Source organism: Triticum urartu, chromosome 7A, assembly GCF_056163025.1.
Source record: "Triticum urartu cultivar PI428250 chromosome 7A, HENAU_Tu73, whole genome shotgun sequence".
In the NCBI taxonomy this organism is placed as follows: domain Eukaryota; kingdom Viridiplantae; phylum Streptophyta; class Magnoliopsida; order Poales; family Poaceae; genus Triticum; species Triticum urartu.
Genome location: NC_141879.1, coordinates 553,667,459 through 553,691,762, shown reverse-complemented (window position 1 = coordinate 553,691,762; position 24,304 = coordinate 553,667,459). Strand labels below are relative to the sequence as shown.

At 47.2% G+C, this 24,304-nt stretch overlaps 1 protein-coding gene and 1 pseudogene across 1 annotated transcript; one reads left to right on the top strand and one right to left on the bottom strand.

Annotated features, from left to right (window-relative positions):
• Positions 1-6,143: 6,143 nt before the first annotated feature.
• On the bottom strand, positions 6,144-9,872 carry LOC125521205 (lactoylglutathione lyase). Its single transcript, XM_048686264.2, has 9 exons — positions 9,718-9,872; positions 8,865-8,995; positions 8,644-8,768; positions 8,235-8,299; positions 7,939-8,154; positions 7,777-7,824; positions 7,589-7,696; positions 7,357-7,509; positions 6,144-6,386 (listed from the first exon to the last, which is right to left on the bottom strand). Exons 2-9 carry the CDS (start codon positions 8,981-8,983, stop codon positions 6,345-6,347), a joined length of 876 nt encoding a protein of 291 aa, XP_048542221.1. The 5' UTR covers positions 8,984-8,995; positions 9,718-9,872; the 3' UTR covers positions 6,144-6,344.
• Positions 9,873-17,344: 7,472 nt separating this feature from the next.
• The window catches only part of LOC125522712 (uncharacterized), a 30,212-nt pseudogene continuing 23,252 nt past the window's right edge, over positions 17,345-24,304 (top strand).

Here is a 24,304-nt window from a genome sequence, read left to right as displayed (position 1 = left end):
GGGCGATTTTTTGCCCCTCTTGGAGGGCCAACGGCTGGAGATGCCCTTACAAACGGCCATATACTTTTTGGGCTGAGACGTATTAACCTTCGTGGCAAACTCATTTTTAATACGTAGCATAATGTTTGAGTGTCGTTCTGAAGTTATCCATTGAGGGAAAAGTGTCGCTCACGACCATCTTTGGATTATCCCTATCAAAGGAAGTGAACTGCTCCTCGGATGCGCGATGATCGACGGGTAAGGCTTCACCATCAGTGTCAATGGCATCAACGACCGAGATATTAGCATCAACATGAGCGGTGTTAGCATCATTAGCAGCCTGGCACGCGCTCTCATCCTCCTTAAGACCAAGCAAAATTATACTCTACATCGTGTCCTCGACATGAACATCAAAATCATCTGTTTCTTCCTCTATCACAAGAGTTGACCAATCCACCCCGCCAAAGGTGGCCCGAAGAACTACCTGTCTGTTTTTTTTTTGAACAAAGGAAAGGTTACCAACAGGTGCCAATTCATTCAGCTCAAAGTCATAGTACATGAAGAGTTACAAGATTTGCCAAGAAATAGGAAAGAAAGAGCAGCAGAATCTGAGAATCTAGAGGTGAATAGAAGTCCTTGAAGGCAACAAGGGAGCAAGAATCCCCATTGATGAACAACATGACCAAAATGCCAAGGCAGCCAGAGGAGAAAAGTAGATGTTCTACTAATCTGACAGAGACTGAGGAAACGAAGCAGTAATCTGGTCCAGATAGAGATTAAAAAGCAGCATGAGCCTCCTATCTTCGTTTGTCTGCACCATCAACAATGCCATGTAGCTGTACTAACATGACCAGACTCCCTTTGCTTCAAACAAGCCCTGAAATAGAGTATTTGACAAAAAACTACCACATTAGAAGTTCCCGTCCCACGAAACTACCACATTCAAAAAAGTGACTGATAACTACCAAATTTTTTTAATTTTGTGACAAAAAACTACCATCTTTGAAAAATGACCCATTTAGATGATTTAAACGTGATTATGACAAATGGGACCCACCCATCAGGGCTGACGTGGCGGCCCAGTCAACTCCGTTTGTTTTGACCATCAAGTTGACCGTTATGACAGGTGGGGCCCACATGTCATCATCAACCTTCCTCCTCCCGTGTCTCTCTCAGGCATTTCAACAAACACCTTCTGTGCATCTAAGGGAAGGAGGCGACGGCAAGGGGAAGAGCGACCTCCAGCACGACGCTCACCACAACCAACTGCACGCCCGCCCCCTTCCAGCTCGAGGTTGTGGTCACAACCGCCACGCACGCGGGAGATGAGCGGCTGCGCCGCCACCGCCGTCGCCGTCTCCGACGCGGCGATGACGACCAGGAAGACCAGGAGGAAGAGGAGTGTGGCAAGGAAGACGAACAGCACGACGCCCTGCACGAATGACTCCAGGCCGCCGGTGACAGAGTGACTCCGGCTGTACCTGTACCAGGAGGTGAGATAATACGCCGGGACGGCCGTGGACGCGGGCTCCGCGGCGGCGACCAGCGCGCCGCCGGGGCATGCCGCGGACGAGCTCGCAGAGCGAGCGCGACCGGTCGCCGCGGAGCGTGGCGCAGGCGGCCTGCGTCACGAGCTTGCTGGCGACTACGCTAGGTGGAGGACGAGTAGCACCGCTGGGTGCAGCCACGCCCGCGTACACCTCGACGACACTGCTCCAGAGCACCCGCAGCACCAAGTCGGCCGGCGACGTGGACCCTACGCTCGTGCTCAGCTCCACCGACGCAGGATGTGCCTGGCTTCCTCACCTCCTCCTCCAAATCGACATAGGAGCAGCTGGATGAGCATGCTCGCGTCCGTCGTCGGGCCGAAGCTCACCTGCTCTCCTCCCATGCACATAAGATGTTTGTTGAAATGCCAGAGAGAGAGAGGAGGAAGAAGAAGGTTGATGTGGGCCCCACTATCATAACGGTTAACCTGACGGTCAAAACAAACGTAGTTGACTTTGCCGCCACGTCAGCCTTGACGGGCGGGTCCTGCCTGTCATAAACATGTTCAAATCGTCTAAACGGGTCATTTTTCAAAAATGGTAGTTTTTTGTCACAAAATTAGAAAATTTAGGTAGTTATCAGTCATTTTTTTGAATGTGGTAGTTCCGTGGGACGGAAACCTTTAATGTGGTAGTTTTTTGTCAAATACTCTTCTGAAATAAGTTGATGCAAGAAGAGAACAGAGCCTGTAATCCTGCCTAACCCAAACATTCTGATCAAAGCCTGTAAAAACACAAAAGAGGTCCTTTGCATCTCCAGTAGTCCAAATCCATCATAGCTTTTGAGGCCCCTGCAGGCTGCAGCTGAAAAACTTAAAGCGCAAACACATCAGAGCAGCTTGAATAGGAAAAAAGCATGAACCAAAATAGAAAGAACTAATAGCAGTACATCACCGTTAGCCATACAAGGCAAGGGAAAAATATCAATGTCGCAAATAAAGGGTTCTCACGTGTGACGCAGAATTAATATTAGCATAAACAAGGAGTAACTGGATTAGCTGCATACTGGCCGTGCTCCTTGTGCAGGCAGACGGCCGCCGGAGCGCTCAACTAAGTCGTGTTGTTCATCCCACAATCGATCATCGTTTGACCAAAGACAACATGCATCATGTCCACTGAATGCTAGTAGTTGGATATGATTTACCTGAGGGCTTGTTCAGCATCGCAATGTCGTCCAGGCAGGGCCAATAACGTTGGTCTTCCACCCCGCAAAGAAAAGAAAAAACGTTGGTCTTCCTTGTCATTTATTTTTAGTTTTTTGAGCATCATTTTTTTCTTGGCAAACATAACGCTGATTGTGGGATATCCTCTTTAGTTGCCGGCCTGTTGGGCTATAAGAAAGCCCAGACTATGGGGCTCCCGATCTGTCCGCGGGCTCAGGTTTCGGTTGCTATTTCTCGAAAAGTAAAAGTTTTGGTTGCTCCTGTGCATACTTTTAGTACCACATCGCTTAAGGAAAGGAAAGGTGAGCTGCTTATATACCGGCCTAAGGACATGGTTGACACCACATGGTACATGTGGTTAGCAAACTCGAAATTCACATAGAATTGATATTTGTCTACCGGCATTCTTGATTCGGCCGTTGCCTTGGTCGTCTCATTACATGCCTGCTACCACTTCGATATGGAGTGTGCGCATTTTTTATTTGCCCATCTGTCTATTTTTTCTTTGCACGGTGCAGAGATAAGAGCAACTCTAGCAGATTCCAAGCCGACCCGCAAAACACGTTTGCAGTTCGCGTAAAACCGCTTTTGCGAACCGGTGCGGGTTGGCACAGATGTAGACCCTTCAAACAGATCCGTAAAATAAGTATATTTATGAAATATGCTTTTTTACAGGTTGGCTTCTACAGGATCTGCTCGGGCACCACCACGACGACTCGTAAACAGATAAACTATAAATCTTGCATTTGACATAGGATTTCACAAACAAATTCAAATTCAAACGACATAAATAGTTTTACCAAAATAGAAGCCAAGTTCATTACGGCTAATGCAAAAGAGAGCCCTGCAAAAGGCTTGCGCCCATGTCCGGCATCATCTTGATCGATCTTCACTCCGCGCCATCGAGTCCACCTTGAAGTTCATCGGAGCCACCGAATCCACCTCCGGCGCTTGTTCCAACTCCCGCATCGAAATCATCCATATTGCCATCATATGGAGCGGAGAAAACATCACCGGAACTATAGCACGGACCGGCCGACGCCACCATTCTTCTCTTCAAGATTTCTCTCCTTACCATATCATGCCATGTTTTGCTGAGGTCGTCCATGTCATTGCGGTTCATTGACATGATCTTGTTCTCTTCAGCGAGCAACATGGACATGGATTTGTTTTCAGCGGCGCGTGCTCTTCTCTCCTCGATGGCAGCTTTGCGCAGCCCCTTTTCTTTGAGCAACTGCCACTTTTCTTGCTTCTCATTCGCCTTCTTCTCGGCCAACTCTTTCTTGATCTCCAACGACTTCAACAACATCGACTCATTGGATTGCACCATGGCATCAATCTTCTCCCTCAAACTCGATGCTTCTTGCTCTCTCTTCATCTTCTCCTTGGTATTCTTGTCGCCATCGGGTTTGTGCAAATTTCTTGGGCCATCATCATCCTTATCTTCATCCATGTTTGTAAGTGAGCCTGTCTTTGGTGGGGATTCTTTGTCGATCAATTTTCACTTCTCGCACTTTTGGAGCAACTCCCAACAATGCTCTAGTTTGAAAATTTTGCCTTCCGAAGCTTCCATGTCCTTGTATCTATGTTGAGCAATCTTGTCCTACACAATGTGAACAAAGTGATCTAATCATTTTCCATGATGCAATATGATGATGCACAATTTGAACAAAGGCAAAACAAACTCACATAGTCGGACTCCACGGTGCCACTTGGAGGTGCATTGCGTACTTGCTCCAAGCAAGCTGCCCAACGGCTGCACATAGGCTTGATATTCTCCCAACGCCCTTGAAGCGACCGAAATGTGCGTGGAGTCCTGTTGGGATGCTTTGCCATAATGCGGAAGTATTGATCTTCGATCATTTGCCAATATCTCTAGGATGTTTGAGAAGTACCCGTGCATGCATCAAGAGACACCACACTCCATGCTTGAATCAAAGCTTGATCTTCTAAAATCGTGTAGTTCTTCGATCTTATGCTTTTCCAAGATTTTGCTTGCGATTGCTCAAACGCTTCCGCTTCGATCTCCTCCAATTCGTCCGCACAACCATGATCATCCATGCCGCCCTCTGTTTCATTATAGTCGAATGGTTCGAAAGGGGCTTGATCAATATCAACCGCGTTCATGTCCAACAAGTTCACAAAATCGGTTGTTGCATTATTCGAACCACCGCTATAGCGAACGATAACAAGTCACGTGTTATCGAGAATAATGGCAAAAAATGAAAGGGAATCGCCAAGACCGAAGACGCATACTTTCCGGCCATTTTGTCGAACACCTCGCTCGCGGGGGGAGCGACACCGTTGTACGGCATCGCCGGAGCACCTCCTTGCGGGGGATGGAGCGAGAGGTTGAAGAAGGTGGCTTCTTTGAAGCCGGAACCTTCCTCCGCTTTACGCCCGCGACTTGCCGACCTTCTCCGTCGCCGGCCGGGATCGCGCTGCCGCGTTGGCGCTCGGAGCGCGGGCCATCGCGGCGGGGGAAGCCGGATTCCCGCCCTGCACGACCATGTTGCCCTGCCGCTTGCGGACAGGTGCGGCGTGGTCTTGGGAGACGGCGGTGGGGCCAACATGGTCGGCGACGAGATCCGCCCAAGGGAAAGGGGCGTGCGCGCCCTCGACGATGATGGGGGACAACATGGGGTCATCCATGGTGGCGAGGGACGGCCGGGCAGGAGCAGCCGGAGCTTGCGGAGGAGGGGCAGTGGTGGCAGAGGGTGCGGGGAGCAGGAAAGGGCGCGCGGAAATGTCCCTCCCGCCAAATCTCACGCGAGATAGAGGTTGAGCTTGGGTCGGCCTCCCAACCCATGAAGATAAAAGTTGGGGGAGAAGATTTGTCGCGCCCCGCAAAAAAAATACGGACTGGGACGGGATGCGAGGTTTGATCGTGCAGATTTTTTGGCTCCGACCCGTAATTTGACTGTTATTTTACGGGCCGGGGCGTTTTGCGAGGTCTGCTAGAGTTGCTCTAATGGCCATCTTTCTCCGCGGCGGTGGTGCGTGGCCACGAGTGGTGGGGCTAGGGCACGGTGGTGCGGCAGGGCATGGCGTCAAGGCTGCGCGTGTGAAGTTTCATGCGGTTGCAGCCCACCAAAATTATACGGGAACGCCTTCTTCCCGTAAACTAAACTTGCAGAACGGAGGAGGTGATTTTTACATCCCATAACTTTTTTGAGATTTATGAGAGCTGTTAAGAGGCTTTTTTTCCCCAACTTCTCGTAAAAGAAGTTGTTCTTTCAGGGATACGTAAGCTATTGGAGTTGCTCTAAGATGAACATACGATCAGGGCGATCTTTTCTTTCTCTCTGTAGAAATCGGGTATAGTATACGCTGTAGGTGTGCATCTTCCTCCTTTTCCCGCACTATACTAATCACCTCTCACAATCTAGTCCCCAGTTCATGTTTATCAAGAACTAACAATCACCTTTGTGGTGACAATCAAACTGCAAGCAACTTGATAACGCTAGGTCAATCACCGCATATGCATGCGGTGGTTGCTTTTTATTTTTGTTCGTCGAGCGGAAGAGGCTGCCCTTTTATTACATCATCACACACAGACCATTGCTACTACACAAGGTTTGTTTTATTACAATCACACAGACCATTGCTAACATAAGGTTTGCCTCCTCGCGACACAATTTGAGCCTGCTCGTCTTCAGTGGAGTTCCTTGAGGAAGTCCGCATGATCCACCAGAACCTGCAACCGGAGGAATAACATTAGTCACATACTGATATTGTGGCCAAGGATAATTGGTTAGCAATCACTACATCAGTTTGTAATCAATCATACGTGCAAGCCAGTTCACATACCACCTTTAAGGAATCATGTTCAGTATTGACAACCATGCTGCAGCGAATTTTAAGGTGAAGTTCCATCTCACTTTATTAATTTGCTTTGTGACGCTTAGGATGCTTTCTGCTAATTAAGTGGGTGACGCCTCAAATCTACTACTACCTCCGTCCCCTAATATAAGAGGGTTCTTCACACTAGTGTAGTTAGTGTCAAGAACGCTCTTATATTATGGGATGGAGGGAGTAAAGTTTATCTTCCATTATCTAGACAATGGATGACGGTGAGAGACACAACTGGAGGAAATACAGCTCGGACTATCAATATAAACCAACTTAAGATGATGCTGTTTTCCAAGTTTCTATTTTACAGAGTAACAGCTTGGCCTTGAAGGTGCCAATAAATTAGTAGACTTTGAAACTATGTACTCCCTCTGTCTCTGAAAAGAAGGCCTATAATTTTTTTTTCCCTGAAGTCAAGCGGTGCAAAGTCTGACCAAGTTCGTAGTTAAAACTATGAAGAACCACAGTCCACAGTACCAAGTTAATACTCAGTATATTTATTAGATACACAGTAAAATATATTTGCATAGTATATATTTATTAAGAATTGTAGTTGTTGATAGTTTTTCTTAGAAACATGGTCAGGCAATGTACGTTTTGGCTTCAGACGAAATTTCAAATTTATAGGCCTTCTTCTCAGAGATGGGCGGAATATGTACTAACTGGCAATAATTACATTGACTACAGTACGCTCTTCAGATTTTATAAACCAAGCATTGACTACAGCAAGCTCATCTTGCATTCATCATTAACTGTTAATGACCCCTTCGATTCAAATAAAGCAGTGTTATGCATAAGACATCCAGAAAACATACCACTTTCCAGCCATCTGGGTCAAGGAAAGAGGTGATTTTGGTGTTCAGCCCTGGCAGTGGCCCTGGCTGCCTTAGAATCTTCCCACCTAGTTCTTTGGTAACCAGCTCAACTGCTTCGGCGCTCTTGTACACATCGTCAGTGCCAATAGCAACCTGCAGTTAGGCAACACAAGCATTAAGAAATGCCAAAACTTAAAAGAGGAAATAAGCGCAGAAGAAAACTTGTCAATACCTGAGCATATGCATTGCCCTTGTTATATTCCGTGACACCATAGTTGTATGTCAACTCCAGAACAGTGGTCTTGTCCTCCTCAGCATAGCCCATCATGGCAATAGTGTACTGCACAAATCATAAACATGCTCAGTATATCAAAATTTAGAGGACAAATGGCATGAAAACACAATTGTCATGTGATGTACCTTATACTGAGGCACATCCTTCTTCCTCAGAAGCTTCATCCCAAGGGCCTGCATAAAAGTCAAATGTTAGAATATCCCACATATAACTATTGTTCTAGAGAATATACAGAAAGGATATTGTCTCCAACATTTCAAACAACCTCCGATTTTACAATACAATACCTTCTCGTAGAACATGATAGCCCGATCAAGGTCACCAACACGAAGCATAACTTGACAGAGAGGCTCAGGCGTCGGACCCCTCTGGATAAGCTCAAACATGTAACCATCTGGGTCTTGTGCAAATGCAATCACAGTGGACCCTCCCTTGACAGGACCAGGTTCACGAGTGATCTTACAACAATCAGATGATTTAATTGTCTCAGACAGCTTGTACACCTGCATTGCATCCACGACATCAAACAAGCCCAAGGGTCTGTAACATGAAGGGTAAGATGTTGCAGGTAAACGATACATACATCCTCATTTGCGATGGCAAAATGTCCAAAGCCCGCTCCAATGTCATACTTGTCAACACCATAATCTATCAAACGAGAAAGAGCATATTAGCACAACAGAAGGTGGAAAAGAATGACACTATAGTCCCACAAAATAGTTTATCGGTTCATACTCCCTCCATCCCAAAATTCTTGTCTTAGATTTGTCTAAATACAGATGTATCAAGTCACATTTTAGTATTAGATACATCCATATCTAGACGAATCTAAGACAAGAATTTTGGGACGGAGGGAGTATTTAGAGAGAATAATATGACCCCATTAGTTTGCCAATCTTCCCACTGAGGTGTATACACACGTTGCCCAAACATTAACAAGAATATCAAACTGGTTGCATTAGAAACAATTGTGAGTGGACCGATGAACATACTGTAAGTCAGCTCAAGTGCAAAATTAGTATCCTCAGGTCCATATCCAAGAAACGCATTGGTGTACTTCTCTTCTGGGACATCTCTTTTCCTCAGCAGCTTCATCCCAAAGCATTCTGTGTAACACCTATGAGAATTAAATCACTGGCATTAGCACAAACATACTAGTAATCATGTTGCAAATATCACCATCTAACAAACTCCAAAAGTATGGCTAACATACTTAATTGTGCGGTCGAGATCTCCCACACGGTAAACAGCATGCAGCATCCTCTTTTTGTCCTGCTTAGGCCATTCCAACACTGCCTCAGCAGACTTTCCAGCTTCGCTACCGGTAGCCATCCCTGCTGTCACCTGTAAGAGTTGTTATGCATTCAATTATTAGAGCAAGGAAAGAGGTAAGAGCATCTCTGGCAGCTTGTGTGTATATCTATATAGACAATGGTCCAAAAAGACTCCCTTTCAAAATTTTCTAGTTTTCCTGCAGATTGCCTATATCCTATCTCCTAGATCATATAAAACCACAAAAAAATAAAATAGGAACAGCACTCCTCTATCTAAATTATCCTAACTATATAAATAAGTAACAGCAGCACCACTGGATAAATTAGTAGCAGCAACTAGCAGCAGCAGATAAGTAGCAGCTCCAGCCCCCAAATCCCTGCGCCACGGCGGCAGGATCCCAACCCCTCCATGAACACCTCCCCGCAGCCCAGTCGCTACCACGGCAGCGAGAGGTTCTGCTAAATCAAAGTAAAAAAAACTCCAACAAACTGCACACATAGTTGGATTGGATTGGGGGTGGTTCTAAAAAAAATTGGATCGGGGGATTTCCCCCCATGATTCTACTCTATTTGCCAAAAATCCTGCCCAGCCGCAGTGCTTGAAACAAATCAAATTATATACAGATACGAATCCCAAGAAGAAAAGAAGGAGGCCATCTAACTTGTACTACTCCAGAAACCTAAGAAATCTAAGCAGGCAGAAAAGAACGGGGAACCGGAAAACTGTGCACCGGCGCGTATAGGAAGCAAGCGGGGGGCGGGAATGAAGGAGATGGATTTGGGGATGCTCACCCTGGAAATACGATCGGGTAGAGATCCGTCCCACGCTGATGAGGAGCTCAGTCTAGAGGCTTCCCAGGAGAAGAGAGGGGGGCACCGACGGTAGTACTCACGAGTATGATGGAGTTTCTTTATATTTTATAGACAGAATTGTAATAATTGAGTTGATGGCGACGTGCTGCCTCACGGGCTGTAAAAGCGCACCCCTCCCAAAGCTGGTCAGATTTTTTTAGTCTAAACACTCTTGCTTTATTAATTAATAATGTTCATCGGAATACAAATCAAGTCTGGAGGTCTAACAGTCACACATGGCGCTCCGGATCCAGACAAAAACGTGTTTAGCGAGGCTATGTGCCTCAACATTTGAATCTCTTCTTTCAAAGATGAAAGAACATTGCTGGAAACTTGCCGCTCTCGCGTTAGTTTCCTTAATGACCGTAGCATATGAACCACCTGTCCGACGACTCTGAATATCTCGAACCATAGTTTGACAATCAGATGCAACGAGAATCCTCTCCAGGTGCAAGTCCGTTGCTAGTGCCAGAGCCTCACGGCATGCGAGGGCCTCCAAAGTGGCTGGCTCAGCTATTCCACTATATTTCATGCAGGATGCCCCTAGGAAAACTCCATCTGACGACCTGCATATAGCACTGATGGATCCCTCGCCTTGATTCCTTGAGACCGCTCCATTTACCCGTATCTTGGCCACCCCCGGCTCCGGGGGGATCCAGCCAGTTCAAGGAACAAGCCCTCCTACCCGTGGCTTTTGCTTAGGTTTACAATCCTGCAACTCCCGAATGTACCGCATGATGAAGGTATGGGTAGACATGGGACTCTGAAAGATACTTTCATGGATGGCCTGCCTTCTTGCAAACCAGATAGCCCATAGTGTCACCAACACTTGTGTGAGTTCTGCAAACGAAAGCATCTCCAGATAGCAAAGATCCATCTCTTGGCACCCGGCTCCCTTGCATTGTTCAAGACTTCATAAATGTCAGGGTCTTGCAGGGCCCATACGCATCTTGCGACGCTGCAATGAAGAAGAGAATGTTGCCAAGAATCCTCAGCCCCACACAACTTGCAGTTTGTGGTCGTCGACATGTTCCTGTTGTGTAAAATGTCCGTCGTGGGCATGGAGTTATGTGCTAGGCGCCATAAGAAGATCTTAACCTTTGATGGAACGTCCACCTTCCAAAGCTTTGACCACGCTCGCTGCTCACCCTCGGCATTGGAGGCGTCAGACCGGCCCTCAAGCCAGGCTTCCCTCCTCATTTTCGTACTGATGAGCATGCGGTAGGCTGACCTCACCGAGAAAACCCCATTCTTTTCATGGACCCAGCTCCAGAAATCATCCATATGTAACGTGCACAGTGGAATCTCATATATAGCTCTAGCATCCGATGGCAGAAAGACCTCGTTGATCAATGGTCTGTTCCATTCTGCTCCCGGTAAAGTCAGCTCGGCTACCACCAAAGGTTGGTGTTGTGTTCTACAAACTATCGGCCTCATGTTATAGGGGCGCGGAAGCCAATTGTGTCTCCATACATAAGTCGAACTCCCATCACCAATCCTTCTGATAAGCCCTTGAACTAGCACATCCCGTCCTTCCAGAATAGATCTCCAAATTTGTGAGGGGGTTGTGCCCAACTCAGCTGATAGAAAATCGGTGTTGCTGAAATACTTAGCCTTCAAAACCCATGCACTCAGAGAGCTAGGTTCCGTGAGTACTCGCCAAGCCTGTCTAGCAAGTAAGGCAAGATTGAACAACTCAATGTCCCTGAAACCGAGACCTCCACAGAACTTGGGTTTTGTCATGGTGCTCCAGGAGACCCGGTTAGGTTTCCGTTGCCCTTCCTTACTACCCCACCAAAACTTCCGAATCAGTGTGTTAATATGTTCACATAGTCCTCTTGGAAGCTTGAAACAGGACATAGAATACACCGGTACCGCTTGGGCCACCGATTTAATAAGCACCTCCTTGCCTCCTGAAGATATGAGTTTTTCCAACCATCCTTTTATCTTGCTCCACACTCTATCCTTTAGGAACTTGAAGGCACCATTTTTGCTATTACCTACATCAGTGGGCATCCCTAGATATCTATCTGAGAGTGATTCATTTGCAATATTAAGAGAAATCATCACCTCTACCCGCAAGGTATTAGGACACCCTTTGCTGAAAAACACTGATGATTTTGCCAAGTTAATTCTTTGGCCAGACGCTTGACAGTAGGTCTCCATCAAGGATGACAACTCATTCGCTCCATTTGAACTGGCTTTGACAAACAGCAGGCTATCATCTGCGAAGAGCAAGTGGCTGACTGGCGGAGCCGATGGAGCCACTCGTATTCCACTGAGGTGCGATGATTCATCTTGTGTTTTTAAGAGGCACGTAAGGCCCTCCGCTGCAAGCAAAAACAGATATGGAGAAATTGGGTGCCCCTGACGGATCCCTCTCGATAGTATAAACTCTTATAACTTGGAACCATTAAAAAGAACAGAGAATGAAACTGTGCTCACCATCCTCATTACCAAGGCCACCCAAGACGGTGCAAAGCCAAGCTTGATCATAATAGCCTCAAGATAACTCCATTCAACGCGATCATAGGCTTTCATCATGTCAAGTTTCACGGCACAAAACCTATCCCTCTTTGCTTTATTTCTCTTCATGAAGTGCAGGCATTCATAGGCTGTTATGATATTATCAGTGATCAAACGCCCCGGGACAAAGGCGGATTGCTCCTCTGAAATAATCTCTGGCAAGATCTGTTTCAATCTGTTCGCTAAAACCTTCGAAGCAATTTTATATAGCACGTTGCATAGGCTTATAGGACAAAATTGTGACAGCTGATCCGGATCCTTGACCTTAGGGATAAGTACTAACAAGGTTTTGTTAATTACCTTCAAACTTTCCTCCCCTCTAAGGATTCGGAGGACCACATTAGTAACCTCTCCTCCACAGAGCTCCCAGCGCCGCTGAAAAAAATGTGTTGGATATCCATCAGGGCCCGGAGCTTTCGTCGGGTACATCTGAAAGAGAGCCGTTTTAACTTCCTCTTGGGTAAAAGGTTTAGTTAAATCTCTATTCATCTCCACTGTCACTTTAACCGGTACAACATCCAGTACAGTATCCATGCCAGTTGTACCTTCAGAATGGAATAGATCATTGTAAAACTCATGTGTGAGAGCCGCCATCTCAGCTGGATCTTGCGTCAATTGAGCCGTCCTGCTTCTGGAGATTTTTGATCATGTTTTTCCTTCGGCGCATGCTAGCTCTACGCTGAAAGAATTTTGTATTCTTATCGCCCTCCGTAAGCCATCCTACCCTCAACCTCTGTCGTTGCATTATCTCTTCCATATGATACAATTCCACTAGATGATCAATAATTTTTGTTTCTGCATGTGAAGGTGACAAGCGTTGAGGGTCATTTTGCAAAACTGCTAGTTCTTTCTTCAACTTCTTTATCTTTCTCGATACACATCCGATGTTGGCCCCACTCCATTGTTGCAGTGACACCGACATGTCGTCGAGTTTCTTGGAGAGCTGCTCCGCAGACTGGCTCCCCGGGTTCCCACTCCACATGTTCTCCAGCGATTCGCTGAATGTGCCATGTGGCACATGTCGGCATGGCTGGGCCTGGCCAGGCACGTTTGGTTACAAATGGGTCATACCGGCACTCGGAAATGGCACAATTTTTTTTTGAGCAACAGAGAAACGACACGTTTTCCCATCCATTGGATCAGGGGCGGCATGTCTAACTTGTCGAACCCCATGGCACATTTTATATCCCACGCCATATGAAATTTGATCAATAAATTTTGGTTTTAACCCCTCAAAAATCTATATATTACCTACTAATAAAAAGATTATTGCTTCTTACCATCGTAATTTTGTTTGTTTTTTGTCCGTCCGTGGTCCGTCTGTTGGGGAACGTAGCAGAATTTTAAAATTTTCTACGCATCACCAAGATCAATCTATGGAGTCATCTAGCAACGAGGGAGAGGGGAGTGCATCTACATACCCTTGTAGATCGCGCGCGGAAGCGTTCAAGAGAACGGGGTTGATGGAGTCATACTCGTCGTGATCCAAATCACCGATGACCTAGTGCCGGACGGACGACACCTCCGCGTTCAACACACGTACGGTTGGGAAGACGTCTCCTCCAACTTGATCCAGCAAGGGGGAAGGAGAGGTTGATGGAGATCCAGCAGCATGACGGCGTGGTGGTGGAAACTACGGCGATCTCGGCAGGGCTTCGCCGATTACTGCAAGAAGGAGAGGTGTCACGGGAGGGAGAGGGAGGCGCCAGGGGTTAGGGTGCGGCTGCCCTCCCTCCCCCCCACTATTTATAGGACCCCTAGGGGGGGCGCCGGCCCTAGGAGATGCCATTTCCAAGGGGGGGCGGCGGCCAAGGGGGGTGGAGTGCCCCCCAAGCCAAGTGGGGCACCCCCACCCCTAGGGTTTCCAACCCTAGGCGCAGGGGAGGCCCATGGGGGGGGGCGCACCAGACCATCTGGGGCTGGTTCCCCTCCCACCTCAGCCCATGGGGCCCTCCGGGATAGGTGGACCCACCCGGTGGACCCCCGGGACCCTTCCGGTGGTCCCGGTACAATACCAATTACCCCGAAAACCTTCCCGATGGCCAAAACTTGACTTCCTATATATACATCTTCACCTCCGGACCATTCCGGAACTCCTCGTGACGTCCGGGATCTCATCCGGGACTCCGAACAACTTTCGGGTTACCGTATACTAATATCTCAACAACCCTAGCGTCACCGAACCTTAAGTGTGTAGACCCTACGGGTTCGGGAGACATGCAGACATGACCGAGACGACTCTCCGGTCAATAACCAACAGCGGGGTATGGATACCCATGTTGGATCCCACATGCTCCTCGATGGTCTCATCGGATGAACCACGATGTCGAGGATTCGATCAATCCCGTATACAATTCCCTTTGTCAATCGGTACGTTACTTGCCCGAGACTCGATCGTCGGTATCCCAATACCTCGTTCAATCTCGTTATCGGCAAGTCACTTTACTCGTACCGTAATGCATGATCCCGTGAACAACCACTTGGTCACATTGAGCTCATTATGATGATGCATTACCGAGTGGGCCCAGAGATACCTCTCCGTCATACGGAGTGACAAATCCCACTCTCGATTCGTGCCAACCCAACAGACACTTTCGGAGATACCCGTAGTGTACCTTTATAGTCACCCAGTTACGTTGTGACGTTTGGCACACCCAAAGCACTCCTACGGTATCCGGGAGTTGCACAATCTCATGGTCTAAGGAAATGATACTTGACATTCGGAAAAGCTATAGCAAACGAACTACACGATCTTTGAGCTATGCTTAGGATTGGGTCTTGTCCATCACATCATTCTCCTAATGATGTGATCCCGTTATCAATGACATCCAATGCCCATAGTCAGCAAACCATGACTATCTTTTGATCAACGAGCTAGTCAACTAGAGGATCACTAGGGACGTGTTGTGGTCTATGTATTCACACATGTATTACGATTTCCGGATAACACAATTATAGCATGAATAATAGACAATTATCATGAACAAAGAAATATAATAATAATCATTTTATTATTGCCTCTAGGGCATATTTCCAACACCGTCCACTTATTATTTGCTACATGCGAGGTGGTACTAATCTATACCTACGCGATACTAATCTACATGGTGTATCTGGTCGACACGGTCTTCCACTTGATCGAGGAAGCTGAACTATGACATGGGTTCGTGCCAGACTCCTGATACATGTACACAAATCAAAGGAACTGAGAGAGAGATCCCGATAGAATGGGTGGATGCATGGGATCATTCCACACTCCGAGTGAAGCTATTTTAAACCTTGAATTCATCCAGCTTGTCGAAATTGAACCCTAACCTCTCAATCCCTGAAGTCTATACCATGTACTCATCTATCCCGGTCAATCTCGACCTCACACCTGTTTGGCACACCAGGAAAAGATTGATCCGTCGGGAATCAAAGTCTTCTATCACTGGCTACACTGGCCCACGTGTCATATTCATCTTCATCCTCTGTTTCCAATCCCCTCCTCTCTCGTGAAATCTGCACTTGTCCGACAGCCTCTACCTTATGCACCTCCTTCTCAACTGCCTTGCAGCTCCCGTGCCTGTGTCTGGATGCCTTGACGCTCGAGCACATCACGTCGTTAGGGACGGGTGTGACCCGGCCAGTGTAGGGCGCAGTTCTTGCCGCACGCGACATCCAGTCCGGCCGAGGTCGCCGTCGCATCGGTACTTCTCTCCAAAATTCAGATCTTGAAGGCTCCCGCCCAGCTCCCAGCAGAGAGCGCACTATAGTTTGTGCCTGTTCAGTTATAAGCATGCATCCGCGTCCGCGCAGCTCCTCCACTCCTAAGGACTAAAGCGCTGCCGCGGATGACGGAGTATATCTCAGTGCTAGCACTACTGCACTAGCTTCCGAGTCCTCTACTCGGTGCACACCTCCTCCTCTACTAGCTCACAAGCCATTGCTCAATTTATTTGTTGTAATTTTTTCCGGCGAGAACTAATCTGGCAGCCACGAGGGTGAGCAGTGCATGAGGGTGTAGGATGCTGCCTCAAAGGATAGGATGTCGGAGCTCGCGGTTGGATACGGAGGGTGTGTCCCCAGTGCTCATGTCCTCTGCTGGGAGTGACGCGACATGATGTGTGGGGGACCGCCGGCCGCCGCGCTTGCGGCCGCGCACACCACCTACTCCCGACTGCTCCTGCATGTGGCAGACACACGATGCTACCTCCCTAAAATTCGCGTGCTTGGGAGTTGGATGCGGCCTGGGCGAACTAGAGGCAGCAGGCGCTGACGACGGGATGAAGCCAAGAGAGAGATAGAGAGGATTATAGATACATGAAGAAGATGAATATGACATGTGGGGTCGTGATGTCGGTGAGAAAAGCAGGCTATCCCGACGGGGATTCTACTTACAAACAAGTCTCGGGTCGATTACCGGGATTAAGGACTACAGGGTGTCAATTTCAGGGATTGGAAGGTCCATGTTTAATTCAGACATCCTTTATCTCTATTTCTAATGGAGCAGTTGGTAGTCTTCGCCGTTCAATTTTCGTTCCATCAGAGACGATTTTTTTCGTCCTCGATCCCACCTCCCGCATCCCATCGATTCCCCCCTCCGCCCTCGAACCAGGAAAGAAAAAACGGTATGCCCCCACGATGTCCAGTGCTAAACCCTTCGGTTGATAAAAAACTCGTTCTAAAAATAATCTACAAAAATAAACCTACGAAAATTAGCCAGACGCTCGCACCCGAATCCTCGTGCCCTCGATGCACTTGCCCACCGCCGCTCTCCTCTGCCCCAACCCCAACCCCGCCGCCGCCTCAATCCCACCGTCGTCGGCCTCCTCCTCCTCTAGCACCGCCGCTCCAGCCCCTCACATTCTCAACCTGGATCCACGCGACAAGGTGTGGGGCTATGGGAGAGAAGGCTCCATATCACGCGACAAGGTGAGGGGGCGCCCAGATCCGCAGCGGCACCACCGCACCCTCGTCCACCTGGCCCTCGAGGTCGGCCATGGAGGTTCGGCCTGACCAATGGATGGATGGGGATGAAACCCTAGCCCAACACCCACCCATGGATGGATGGGGATGGGGCGACGACGACGGTGGTGGCGGCCTTCTCTCGGTGCTTGCTGATGTGGTGGATATCGACGTCGGTGACGGGTTGCAGCACGTAGACATCAAAGGTACCGACGCCCTCCATACTCCTCCCCTCGCCTCCCCTCCCCTCACCTCATCTTCTTCTTTTGGATTTTTTGATTTGATTCGTGCGATTGGTTTCTGCAGGCTGCGGGTGTGACGGAGGAGCACCATGGCGGGTGTGCAGGCCATGGCTCGCTATGGAAGGCCCTTCCCTTCCCTCTCTCTGTTCGAGCCATGCTCAGGCAGTCTTTTATCTTCTCTTCCCGCAAAAAAAGTCTTTTCTCTTCATGATCTGAACATGTTGGAGGCCATTATTTCTCCTCTGCCATAGTTTGCTACTGCTACCATGTTAACTGAGAGTTGGTAGCCAATATCAAGTTATTTGGATTTTTTGTTGATCTGAACCATAAATGTGATGATTTATCACAATTGTCATATGATCGCAATTTTGTTGATCACATTACATCTATGCTTTATTTGTTTGTTTGTTTGTTTAAATCCGTGCTTCCGCTTTGAGGTTGAACAACAGGTTAAGGGAGCATTCCTCATTTTTTGGGGGGTTCAACGGAACAGCAGGAGTGTGGAGAATTAAGGCACTCGAGGTCTCTGGAATATGGATGGAGAGAATGACTGTTGACGACATGGATATTGCTGTCCAAGCACATATAAAGGGATGGAAGTTTCTATTATGGTTTATGACTTTTCTGTATGCTACACGAATTTCCATTCAGTGTCAGTGTGAATTGCTGGACTCATACGAAGCATACAGAAAACAACAATATAGATGGCATTCTGGTCCAGTGCAGTTGTTTAGACTCTGCTTTCGGGACATCATCAAATCAAAGGTATTAATGTAGGCATATTTTGATAGATGAATTTTATTTTTTGGGGAAAAAGATGAGTTGAAATGCATTATATTGAGCACGACATTCCAGATTTAGTTCCATTGTAAGTATACTCGGTTTAAGTTTGTCATTTTCTTGGAGTTGACAAGATTTTACCTACACTCAATTGGATAATTAAGTACAGTTTGATTAGTATGACAAGTCATGTCAGCAGGATGAATATTTACAAGGTTGATTATCTCCCAGGAAGACAAGTAGGAAGTATGCTTGCAAGTTTTCATGACTAAATTATACAGTTATATAAACTATGTTGTGCTTGAAGTTTGTCAGTTAAAATCATGTTGACTCGCCTACTGTTTAATGGTTCTATTTCGATCATATAATTAGGTTTACATCTTGACTTGCTTGATTTGATAAATTCCATTCTTACCAAGGGTCATCATTTGTATATTTCCTCTTCGGAGGGTGATCTCGTCGCCCACGGAGAAGCAATCCAAGGAGAAGAGAGTAGGTTCTGCGCCCAACCTCGGCTCCCTATCAAAGGAGGGGAAGTGGCTGCGAGCATGCCATCAACGTTGGGTCGATGGTGTTGTGCCTCGGCAGCTGGTATCATGCAAGGCAGATGGGAAGCAGCAGTGCCGCCTCTCCCCCCGAGCTCCAGATACATGATAGCAGCATCGAGGTGAGCAGTGGCAAAGGTTCCCACCTGAACATATCGAGCCGTGACACCAGTACGGCCACAACCTCCCATTCTACTACGACGGATGGCTATCCTCTAACTGTGAGTGTTATGCAAATTTGCGTAATTTAACTCCAGTGACGTGGATCTCATTATGTGGTAATTTTGTTTATGTAGAAATTGGTGCGCTGGAATTAGTAAATCTGTTATCTTGTTTACAAGTGTGGTGATGCCGATTGTAGAAATTGGGCAATGTGGGATCTCCTATCCTCGTGCTGGTTTGATTTCACTTTGTTCATCTGACTCAAGAATCATGAGGCTATTCATGTCCAACTGAACACAAGACTTTTTTAATACCTTTTTTAATATATGCTACTTATGATTATCTATGCTGAAACTGCATCTGCAAGGCGCTGTTTGTCCTGCGTTCCAGATCGATGCTGCCTTATTCATGGGTTGGGTTGCCAGTTTCAAGCCACTTAATTTCTGGGTTGTGATTGTTGTCAGTGTTGTTGAGTAGTACAAATCAATGATTCTGCGTCTGTAGGTTCTGACCTGGTAGTATCATGTATGTACACAACAAAATGTGAATTGTCTGCCATGGTAGTATTATGATTCCTGGCTACCATGGTAGTATTATCTCTAGTGTTGGCCAGCATGTTTATTTCACAATTTTACAAATATATATTTTCTTCGTTTTGTGTTGGAAAGTTAAGCATGAACCATTTAGAGAATTCAACAATATGACTCATGCACATCTCCATGTCAATGCTAGGAGGAGAAAAACTGCATTCAGAGGTTATAGAATGGCAATGGGTGGGTTACCTCCCAGGAGCAGATGACTGGCATGGTTAGTGATCACTAGGCCATGAATCTCATGGATCCCATGATATAGGTACATCAAGGAAATTGTAATAAGTTCATGGCACAACATATAATTTAACATTAGCTTTCTACATTAAATATCAGGAAAAATTTCTTGCAGTTCATTTACATGATGGTCGGGAAATTCCTGTTAAAGGAATCTTAACAATAAAGACACAGTCATCTACATTTAGTTTGCTTTTCTATTGCTAGGTAATCTTCTTATGCCATCATTTTCTTAGTATTTTTATGGTGCAGGTATCTGGTCTAGATCCGATGGAGACAAGCAAAATCTTGCTGCTTCTTCTTCTTTTGATTGTAAGTGAATCCTTTGATGACAGTGCTATTTTTTGTTGTATTAATACTGCATCTGATTCACACACTTCATCTATCCTTGTTTGAGAAATTGTGCATATTTTTGCTTCATTGGTCTAGGAAAATCCAGGTGAAAACTTTCAGGAACTCAGGACGACACACATTGATTATATTTCATTGTGATGGCCGTTGCCGACACAGCTACTGTGGGTACAAGCAACTTCTATTTCGCTTGTCACAGGAAACCACCGCCCAGATCCATCTCTTCTCAACCATGCCGACGTGGTGGTTAGGGGCGCTTACAACTTGTGAGGGCCTGCGTTCTCGTTGTTGATCCGTGATGGCATGGCCTCCCCGCGCCCTAGCCGCGTTCTAGCTGATGGTTTGGGTCTGCCAGCGGAGGGAGAGGGGGACGACCTCTGTCGCTCCTTCTCTCTAGCCTCTTCATCTTGATGAAGCCGTAGGAGTAGAGGGGCACACGTGTGATGGATCTGCTCCAAGCACCTCAAGCGACGCATCTTCAAGGTGATCACTTCATCCACATTCAATCTCAGTTCCCGCGTTTACTCCGAGGAGAGTTCAAAAGCAGCAAGAGCATTTGTTCTACTGCTGGTCGGAGGGAGAGCTTGGCAAGGGAGATAGAGGGAGCTCTACAACCACGATCTTGGCATACAACCCGATGGCATCATGCCCACGTAAGCTTCTTCCATGTTCCAATTCTTTCACTTGATGGTCTTTTACTGTTAGAGCTTACGAAATCTTAGATGTTGCTGACAAAAGACCGAGATACACTATTTTGATTGCAGAATATATATTATTCAGCAAGTACGTTCGCAAATTTTTTTGGTATCAGCAGGTTGGTGTTCATGTACAGGTTGCCATATGAGAATATACTGCGTATTCGTCAAATCTCAGAACAAATGGCCCATTGCTATCATAACTATTCGAAAAGCATTGATAGGCATTATTAAGCATCAAGATATCTGAATATTGATCTCAGCAGTGTCCAAAATCCAAATGGTTATCTTTGTTCAGATTTTCCTCATTTTTATGTTCTTTGAATTAAAGTAGTGCTCGAGGTTAATAATAAATGATTGTTGGTAACTTAACTAGCTCCTGAGAATAATTTGTGATATAGCTTGCTCCTATATGTTGGAAATATGCCCTGGAGGCAATAATAAAATGGTTATTATTATATTTCTTTGTTTATGATAATTGTCTATTGTTCATGCTATAATTGTGTTATCCGGAAATCGTAATACATGTGTGAATACATAGACCACAACACGTCCCTAGTGAGCCTCTAGTTGACTAGCTCGTTGATCAAAAGATAGTCATGGTTTCCTGACTATGGACATTGGATGTCATTGATAACGGGATCACATCATTAGGAGAATGATGTGATGGACAAGACCCAATCCTAAGCTTAGCTCAAAGATCGTGTAGTTCGTTTGCTGTAGCTTTTCTGAATGTCAAGTATCATTTCCTTAAACCATGAGATTGTGCAACTCCCGGATACCGTAGGAGTGCCTTGGATGTGCCAAACATCATAACGTAACTGGGTGACTATAAAGGTACATTACAGGTATCTCCAAAAGTGTCTGTTGGGTTGGCACGAATCAAGACTGGGATTTGTCACTCCGTATGACGGAGAGGTATCTCTGGGCCCGCTCGGTAATGCATCATCATAATGAGCTCAATGTGACCAAGTGGTTGATCACAGGATCATGCATTACGACACGAGTAAAGTGACTTGCCGGTAACGAGATTGAACTAGGTATTGGGATACCGACGATCGAGTCTCGGGCAAGTAACGTACCGATTGACAAAGGGAATTGTATACGGATTGATTGAATACTCGACATCGTGGTTCATCCGATGAGATCATCGTGGAGCATGTGGGAGCCAACATGGGTATCCAGATCCCGCTGTTGGTTATTGACCAGAGAGGCGTCTCGGTCATGTCTGCATGTCTCCCAAACCCGTAGGGTCTACACACTTAAGGTTCGATGATGCTAGGGTTGTAGAGATATTAGCATACGGTAACCCGAAAGTTATTCGGAGTCCCGGATGAGATCCCAGACGTCACGAGGAGTTCCGAAATGGTCTGGAGGTGAAGATTTATATATAGGAAGTCAAGTTTCGGCCATCGGGAAAGTTTCGGGGGTAATCGGTATTGTACCGGGACCACCGGAAGGGTCCCGGGGTCCAGCTATCCCGGAGGGCCCCATGGGCTGAAGTGGGAGGGGAACCAGCCCCTAGTGGGCTGGTGTTGGGGAACGTTGCAGAAAACAAAAAATTTCCTACGTTTTCACCAAGATCCATCTATGAGTTCATCTAGCAACGAGTGATCGGATGGATCTACATACCTTTGTAGATCGCGAGCGGAAGCGTTCAAAGAACGGGGATGAGGGAGTCGTACTCGTCGTGATCCAAATCACCGGAGATCCTAGCGCCAAACGGATGGCACCTCCGCGTTCAACACACGTACGGTCAGCGTGACGTCTCCTCCTTCTTGATCCAGCAATGGGGAAGGAGAGGTTGATGAAGATCCAGCAGCACGACGGCGTGGTGGTGGATGCAGCAGTCACCGCAGCAGGGCTTCGCCGAGCTTCTGCGAGAGGGAGAGGTGTAGCAGGGGAGAGGGAGGCGCCAAGGCTTGAGGTGGTGCTGCCCTCCCTCCCCCCTCCTTTATATAGGCCCCCTAGGGGGGTGCGCCGGCCCTAGGAGATGGGATCTCCTAGGGGGGGCGGCGGCCAAGGGGGTGGAGTAGCCCCCAAGGCAAGTGGAGGCGCCCCTCCCCTAGGGTTCCCAACCCTAGGCGCATGGGGGGCCCAAGGGGGGGGCGCACCAGCCCACTATGGGCTGGTTCCCCTCCCCACTTCAGCCCATGGGGCCCTCCGGGATGGGTGGCCCCACCCGGTGGACCCCCGGGACCCATCCAGTGGTCCCCGTACAATACCGGTGACCCCAAAACTTTCCCGATGGCCGAAACTGCACTTCATATATATAATTATTCACCTCCGGACCATTCCGGAACTCCTCGTGACGTCCGGGATCTCATCCGGGACTCCGAACAACTTCCGGGTTACTGCATACTCATATCTCTACAACCCTAGCGTCACCGAACCTTAAGTGTGTAGACCCTACGGGTTCGGGAGACATGTAGACATGACCGAGACGACTCTCCGGTCAATAACCAACAGCGGGATCTGGATACCCATGTTGGCTCCCACATGCTCCTCGATGATCTCATCGGATGAACCACGATGTCGAGGATTCAAGCAACCCCGTATACAATTCCCTTTGTCAATCGGTACGTTACTTGCCCGAGATTCGATCGTCGGTATCCCAATACCTCGTTCAATCTCGTTACCGGCAAGTCACTTTACTCGTACCGTAATGCATGATCCCGTGACCAGACACTTGGTCACTTTGAGCTCATTGTGATGATGCATTACCGACTGGGCCCAGAGATACCTCTCCGTCATATGGAGTGACAAATCCCAATCTTGATCCGTGTCAACCCAACAGACACTTTCGGAGATACCCGTAGTATACCTTTATAGTCACCCAGTTACGTTGTGACGTTTGGTACACCCAAAGCACTCCTACGGTATGGTACACCCAAATCTGTGTCGAAGCTAGCGTCGACGTAACCCTTTACGACGAGCTCTTCGTCACCTCCATAAACGAGAAACATGTCCTTAGTCCTTTTCAGGTACTTCAGGATATTCTTGACCGCTGTCCAGTGTTCCTTGCCGGGATTACTTTGGTACCTTCCTACCAAACTTACGGCAAGGTTTACATCAGGTCTGGTACACAACATGGCATACATAATAGACCCTATGGCTGAGGCATAGGGGATGACACTCATCTCTTCTATATCTTCTGTCGTGGTCGGACATTGAGCTGAGCTCAATTTCACACCTTGCAACACAGGCAAGAACCCCTTCTTAGACCGATCCATATTGAACTTCTTCAATATCTTATCAAGGTATGTGCTTTGTGAAAGACCTATGAGGCATCTTGATCTATCTCTATAGATCTTGATGCCTAATATATAAGCAGCTTCTCCAAGGTCCTTCATTGAAAAACTCTTATTCAAGTAGGCCTTAATGCTGTCCAAAAGTTCTATATCATTTCCCATCAAAAGTATGTCATCTACATATAATATGAGAAATGCTAC